The sequence below is a fragment of the Atta cephalotes genome (genome assembly GCF_000143395.1).
Source record: "Atta cephalotes unplaced genomic scaffold scaffold00012, whole genome shotgun sequence".
Lineage (NCBI taxonomy): Eukaryota > Metazoa > Arthropoda > Insecta > Hymenoptera > Formicidae > Atta > Atta cephalotes.
Window position 1 is genome coordinate 4,232,087 of NW_012130076.1, and position 8,290 is coordinate 4,240,376.

At 29.6% G+C, this 8,290-nt stretch overlaps 1 protein-coding gene across 1 annotated transcript; it reads left to right on the forward strand.

The window, feature by feature from the left end:
• The first annotated feature begins 1,852 nt into the window (after positions 1 to 1,852).
• LOC105617351 (odorant receptor 4-like) lies at positions 1,853 to 7,770 on the forward strand. Its single transcript, XM_012198912.1, has 7 exons — positions 1,853 to 1,858; positions 1,946 to 2,396; positions 2,893 to 3,175; positions 3,351 to 3,450; positions 6,508 to 6,618; positions 6,973 to 7,128; positions 7,720 to 7,770. Exons 1-7 carry the CDS (start codon positions 1,853 to 1,855, stop codon positions 7,768 to 7,770), a joined length of 1,158 nt encoding a protein of 385 aa, XP_012054302.1.
• The last annotated feature ends 520 nt before the right edge of the window (positions 7,771 to 8,290 follow it).

Consider the following 8,290-nt stretch of genomic DNA (forward strand, 5'->3'; position numbering starts at 1 on the left):
ACACACACATATATATATATATATATATATATATATATATACATATATATAAATGTGTGCATGCGTGCGTGCGTGCGTGCGCGCGCATATACATTCATGTATCTACCGAATGTCATTGATGACTGATCTCAATATTTTATAACCTAATACCTTTATACATAGAATAATTAGAGGAATAATATTGTATACAAAAATCGTATAATTTTATTTTTTTTAAATGAAGATGATTTTCACTTTTTGCTTCTAGAAAAAAAACATGATCAAAATATGTTCTTTTCGAAACCATTTCACTTTCATCTGAAACATTTTTTTTTAAAATGCTGTTTAAAAGATGTTTTTGAGTCGTTTAAACTGGGGCACCTGGTATATACATAAATACAAGCGCACACGCGCTTGTGTCAATAATATATAAATGAAAACCCAATTTTATAAGAATGAACTTTTCAAACGCAAAAAATTATAAGTCATAGAAGGTTGGTCCAATAGGGACATTTGTGCAGAAGGATGAGAACTACATATCCAAAATTTAGTCAATTTGACCAAAGAGCCAATTTTCACAAAGTTGAGGGAGGTTTTTAAATCAAAAAACTTGTGATTAAAATTAAAACTAAGTACTTATATAATATATTATATAATACATTAATAAACATAAAATTTAAAAAAGTAGTTTAAAAAGTGTTTAAGTAATTAAACAATTTTTTAAATGTATTCTGTACTTACCAAATTGATTGTGATAAAAACCTTTTCTCATTAAAAGCTCTCATTAATCGTCTGGAAATAAGACAGTCGAGTTTGTCTGACACTTTATCACACTCTCCTTGTGCGCTATATCATATTTCCTTGAATAAGAACGATACATATTCTTATCGTGAGTAAAGTTGAACAGTATACATAATGCAAACAAATTTTCAAGAAAAAGAAGATATTTAAAAGATATAACCAATTAGCTCATTCGAGTAATGCAACCTTAGCGTGATGGCTGTGTTATGTACTTGGCGAAAGACGCTACTGTGTCTACTGAGTCTCGTTATCCTGATGCTTAAACGGTTGTAAATTTACTGATAGCACAAATCTCTCTTTTTATCACCGTTTTTAAACGACTTTTGTTTAATATAAGAGCTAGTCATTTTAAAACATTTTCAAATTTATCTGTTTATTTATATGTCTCGCATTTTTTGTTGTTATTCATTTTTAGGAATATTTAATAATTAATTTACTCGATTTAAATAATTTATTTTATTTATATATATTATAATATGTCATCAAATAAAATAAGTCTAGTCTGAAATAAGTATTGTTCACACATACACATGCACATATAACATTAAATTCAGTAAGTACTAGCTAGTTGCACACTGAACACTATATTTTTCTAACATTTAGACGTCGTGCAATTCTTACTACGAATGAGAACGACATAATATACGAGCGAGAACGATACTTTCTTTATTTTTATTTTCTTGTATGTTCAGAAAGCAACATCTGGCAAATAGCTGCAGTGAAAGGAAATGATATTATTGCATGTCGAAACAGTCAAGGAACTTCTGTAACACGGAAAATAAGAAAACGAGCTCGAGGAGAACTGTAATTATGGTGTGTCTGCGATATTTTTGGCGAAATTCTTATACTTTCCATATTCGATGTCGTATGTGAAAGAGGCAACGAAAAAAAATATATGCGCAACTGGCTCGTTAATCTTGCAAGAAAATTGATGTTATCCATTTATTTTGCATGATCGGCATGCCTCAGCATTTCTCAGCATTTGACTAGAAAAGTTTACCTCGAAGCTAGTACGATGTATCTATTGCCAGTCTGGTGTATACCTTCGACTTGCGTCGAAGTCTAAAAAGTCATGCAGGTATGAAAGTTAACAACAATGAAGAATATCCTGTCATCTGAAGAAACAAACTGTAAATTCCTAAATGACGATTTCTTTCATTTTTAGTCCGAAGCTGATCTCACTGAAGCATTAAACTTAGTAATTTGGAACAAACGAATCTTGTCTTTTTTGGGCTTATGGCCACTCAAGCCAAATCAATTTCTATTCATATTTTTTATCATATACATGATAATTTATTGTATCATGGGAGCAGGCCATTTGATTAAGAATGTTGATCAGCCGGAAGTCGTCATAGCAAATTTAACAGATAACATATTATTTGGAATGATATTGGGAAAAATGTTCATATGCAAACGCAGCTGCGAGATAATGATCGAGTTTCTGAAAAGCATCGAAATCGATTTCACGACAAGAATGTACGACAATGTTCAGGAGAAAAAGGCATATCTATATTATAACAAAATCGCACTGCTTTTCGTAAAGATATCGACAAGTATGGCAGGATTAGCAGCCACGATGTATTATTTGAGGACATTTTTCGAAAATTGGAGCGCGAGTAAGTACGACCATTATATATTTTTACGCGTAAGACTTAAAGCTATATTTCATGATAATGGTTTAAAAAGCATTATCTATCGTTCATTATCTATTGTATCCTCGAGTCATTATTTGCTATTCCAAAGTGGAATGTACTATGCAGACATGTTGTGTTCCAACTCAATACTTTTAGATATCGAGATGCTATAAGTAATAAAAATTTAATTTTTATTTGAAATAATTGAGTAATACAACACTGTCGTTTATTTTAATAAAATCGTATTTTGTAATATTACAACTTTTATTTTGAATATTTAAATATTTTTAATTTTATTTATACGCTGTAAAAGGCTATAAAAGGCTATAAACTAATTTATAGAAAAAGATAAAATTACTTGCAATTGGTTTCTTTTTGGGTCAGTCTGATCGACGATTACGATTATATTCCAATTAGGCTATGGTTGGATAAATATAATAAAGACGATGGAAAATTAAATATAACGTGATGTATATAGTTGTATCCGGTAATTTTTCGTATAAATTACCGTACCCGGTTCATCCCTTCTTTGAGATCAAGGACACTCCTACGTACATATGCATGTGCGTGTATCTGGCGCTAGGTATAGCGATTATAGTATGCGGTTATGCTGGACCAGATGCTTTTGTACTCAGCATGACTCTTCATGTTTGCGGTCAGTTTGCCGTTTTATCATGCAAAGTCAACCATTTGTTAAAAGATAATGAGAATTATCGTCGCCACATTAATAACATTGTATTGAGACATTACCATCTAATAAGGTGAATTCATATTTAATTTATTACACGTAATAATAAAATTTTAACATAATAGTAATTTTAATTATAATGCGTTTGCATAGGTGTATGTTACTCCTTATATAGATTATGTCAAGCTAACTATTATAGTTTGACATTAGGAATAATACGATATTTTAACAATGCATTATAATTCCAGATTAGCAGAGATCTTAGAGAGCAATTTCAACATAATATGCCTACAGCAAACTCTGGGCACTTTATTGTTGCTCTGTTTCACAGTATATCATACAATTTCGGTGAGCTTTATGATTTGAAGGTTGGAAGATTATTCACTTTACAATTTGCTTCTCCTATTTAAAAAAATATTGATGCTAAATAAAACATTTTATCAATATTTTATAATTGGAAATAATTTAATTAAGTTAAATTTTTAAAAAATTTGGTGCTTATTTTTCTTTCAAGTTTATTATAGTTTTTATCAATTAACTCTGCACTAATTATATAAAAAATTATGGATTCTTATGAAAAGCGTTTGTTTTTATGTATATGTTGCAGCCACAGACTTCTATAACTATGTAGAGGTGCCTTTCGAATTACACATGATGTATCATTTATCTCTAGTGTTAATTAATTAATGAAGAAGGATAAAATCATGCGCTTCGTGCGTAACTCGGAATGCATCTTAGACTACTAATTCAATATGACAGGAAAGAAATAATCTTGATTCCGAGTTTTTCTTATTTCAGTTTACATATGCCATATGATTATGCATGCGCCTTATCTTGTATCGCGTGAATTTATATGAAATCACTAATGTTAATTATCTGTGTAATTTATACAGGGTGTCCCAAAATAATCGCCAAATATTTCATGGGCAGATAGAGCAGATTAAACTAAATCAAAAAGTTCTTTTCTAGTTTGTAATTTTCGCAATAGTTAACAAGTTATTAATTATTAAAAATTGTAGAAAATTGGTCTTCAATAATTTTTTATTCAAATACTATTAACATTGAATATTAAATAGACTGTCGATTTTATCTCCAGGTTTGAAGCGCTGAACAGCGTCATATTTGTGTTCATTCATTCTCACATATAGGGTTTCCCAAAATAATCACCAAATATTTCATGAGCAGGATTAGAGCGAACTAAACTGAGTCGGAAAGTCCTCTACCATTTTGCAATTTTCGCAATAGTTAACAAGATATTAATTATTAAAAATTGTCGCAAATTAGTTTTTAATAATTTTTTATTCAGTCTACTTACTATCAAAACTTTACAGAAAAATTGCAAGAGACAAAAATTATTTATTTTCTTTTCATAAAGTTCTGAGAATTTTTTCAGAATTTTTTTCAGAATTTTTTATGCTAAAAAGTTATAAAAAATTCTGAAAAAATTCTTAGAGCTCTATGAAAAGAAAATAAACAAGTTTTTTTCTTGCAGTTTTTCTGTAAAGTTGATAGTAAGTAGACTGAGTAAAAAATTATTAAAGACTAATTTGCGACAATTTTTTAATAATTAATATCTTGTTAACTATTGCGAAAATTGTAAAATGGTAGAGAACTTTCCGACTCAATTTAGTCCGCTCTATCTGTTCATGAAATATTTGGCGATTATTTTGGGAAACCCTATCACAGTGCTTTGAGTGATTTAAAAAATTCAAAAGTGGCGATTTTGACATGAGAAACGAAGAACGTGGAAAACCACCGAAAAAGTTTGAAGACAGCGAATTGCAAGCATTGTTGGATGAGGATGACGCTCAAACTCAACAACAACTCGCGGATCAATTGAATGTGACATGAGAAGCCTTCTCCATACGTGAAATCCATGGGAAAGATCCAGAAGATGGGAAAATGGGTTCCACATGAACTGAATGAAAGACAGCAGGAAAACCGAAAAACCACTTGCGAAATGCTGCTCGTCAGATACAAAAGAAAGTCATTTCTTCATCGAATTGTGACTGGCGATGAAAAGTGGATATATTTTGAGAATCCTAAGCGTAAAAGATTATGGATAACTCCAGGCGAACCATCGACATCGACTGCAAGGCCAAATCGCTATGGACGGAAGACAATGTTCTGTGTTTGGTGAGATCAGAAAGGTGTGATCTATTATGAGCTGCTAAAACCTGGCGAAACCGTTAATACTGAATGCTACCGACAACAAATGTTCAATTTGAATCAAGCTTTGTGTGAAAAACGACCGGAATATCAAAAAAGGCAACACAAAGTAATTTTGCTTCATGATAATGCACCATCAGACACAGCAAAACTGGTCAAGGAAACGATTGATTTGGTTGGGAAATACTTTCGCATGCGGCTTACTCATCAGACTTGGCTCCGTCCGATTACCACTTATTTGCATCGATGGGACACGCACTTGCTCAGCAGCGCTTTACTTCTTACGAAGATGTACGAAAATGGCTAGATGACTGGTTTGGCTCAAAAGAGCAACAATTTTTTTGGCGTGGCATCCACAAATTGTCAAACAGATGGAAAAAATGTATAGCTACCGATGGGCAATATTTCGAATAAAATATTTTTTATCATTTTCATAATAACAATAAACGTGTATTTTCTATAAAAAAATTCCGATTTCATATTTACATACCTGGTATGTGAGAGTGAACATAAATATGGTGCTGCTCAGCGCTTCAAATATGGAGAAAATCGACAGTCTATTTCTAGAAGTCTGTGATTGTAGCTTTTATAATGTGATAAATAAAAAATGTAAATGGGTAATTTCACTAATTCCGCATAGCAAGCTGTCGTTATTTTGACGTCGATAGTCATTTTAAATTATTCACATGTAACCTATATTTAAGATGTAATAATGATATCGTCTTTTTGATCAAATAACTTAATGACGTCATTTATTTATTATGTCTTTACAATGTCATACTTAATAACATCGAAATAGCCAATTGTCGACATACAACGTATGTCGTTTATTCCGTTAATAACATGAAAATAATGATGAATATTTTTTATGTCAGTTAAACGTTCAGAAACCATATAGTCATAAGAATAACTAATTAATGACGTCAAATGGACGATACCGTCAATAACACGAAAAAAATGATGTATTTTTTACATCGACATATGACATTATGTACTTGACAAATCACGTCATTTTTACGATGTTTGGATCATTTTAAACGTCATAAGAGTGAAGAATAACTAATTAATGATGACTAATGAATGTTAAATAGATGACATCTTGGATAACTTATAATTATAGTGCAGAATTCTTTAAAATTTGAGCATATTAAATAATATACATGCACAATATTTTTTATAAATTAATTGTTCATATTGATATCCAATTAATGAACGATTAACGAAACCATATTTCAGACATCGGCATATGGCGATGAAACTACTCTCCTAGCTTTTGCATTATATGTAGCTTGCGTAATTAGTACAATTCTTGCTTATTGCTATATAGGAGAATGCCTCATCATTGAGGTAATTACAAAAAATAGGATAATTAATTTATCTATCTGGATATAAAAAATGTGATTAATCAATACTTCAAAATATTTGCAAATTTGTCTATTTTAATCTTATATATTTTGAAATTACTCTACTTAATTAGAGTACTAATTACTTGAATTATATGCTAAAAATCTTAAAAATAAATTAATTATAAATTATTTCCTAGAAAACACAAATTAGACAAAGAGTCCAAATTTGGGACATACAGCATATATATAAGACGTCTTAAAGTAACTTACAAATCATTTTATGTCCTGATTTTGGATTTCGTGTAATTTGAATTGCCTTTGTAAAGTATATATTAACATTGCTTGTTTTATTCAGAGCACAACATTACGTGAAGCATTTTACAATTCCGATTGGTACAATAATCCTCCATCAACATCAAAGCTAATCAATATTTGCATGGTTCGATCTGAGAAACCATTAATGTTGACTGCTGGTAAATTCTGCGTATTATCATTGAATACATTTACGAGTGTAAGTCAATGAATTATATATATTTTTAAGGAGATCCTAAAGCCTCTTATTTTATCACGTATAATTAAGTAAGCACGTATAATTTTTGTATAAGAAATACTTTTTTTCTCTTTTACCGATTTGAAAATCCTTTTCCAGGATTAAAGTATACGCATTAATACGTGTCTGGAAAATGGAGTCTGTCGAGAACAATAAAAAATTTCAAAATTGATATATTTTTTATCATTTCTTAGTGTAACATGACATCTCAGCTGTCAAGTCGTAACAATATTTACTTGATATGAAAGCTTTGCAACATGTATGTACAAAAGTGGTTTCCAGATATAATTTACACGAACAAACAGTGTTGAGTTCTTAGAATTAGACTTAGACGCTTTATCACGACGAATTTGTTATACGAAAACACATGTGTATCATAAATTGCATGAGATATTGCTGTGATAGTATAAAAAGACATATCGATGTGCGGTGCGCGGCGCGACATGTAGTGATTTCGTCGGAGTTAAAACTTTGCTTTAGGATCCCCTTAAATTGTTTATTTTTCATCGTTTTATTAATGAATATACTTCTTAGAGTATATTTTATTTACAGATTGTAAAAACATCGATGGCGTATGTATCTGTGTTACGTGAGTTTATATAAAAGTATTTTATATAAACTTAGTTTAAAATATTTTATCAAAATTTGTCTACAAAATAAAAATATAAGATTATATTAACAATTAGATTTATATTAATTATAATTATATATAATAACTTATATTAACTATGTTATAATTTATAAACTTCTTAATACTACTTATCCATACCTATTGTTTTAATAACAAACAAATATTCGTTGAAATTCATAATATTGATATTTGAAATTTATACATAATGCTTACATTACATACTGATAATCATATTTGAAATTTAGATTAAGAAATCTATCTTTTTCATTATAATAGAATTTTAATTATATAAAATAAAAAACAGTAAAAGCAGTAATAATAAAGAAGAATTCAAATCCTGGAAAAAATTTTTTATGTGCATGAATATACAATATATAAATATATAAACATACATAACACTCATAAATATTCATAAACATATATAATTATATATGTGAAATATATCCATACATGTTCATATATCCTTCTTTCTTTCGTAAAATTACTTTTTAA

What these genes read in the sequence shown, in the direction of transcription:
- LOC105617351 (XM_012198912.1), top strand. An exon ending in AGACATTACCATCTAATAAG is followed by an intron (nt 3,176 to 3,350) that starts GTGAATTCATAT and finishes TTATAATTCCAG; the next exon opens with ATTAGCAGAGATCTTAGAGA. An exon ending in CAGTATATCATACAATTTCG is followed by an intron (nt 3,451 to 6,507) that starts GTGAGCTTTATG and finishes ACCATATTTCAG; the next exon opens with ACATCGGCATATGGCGATGA.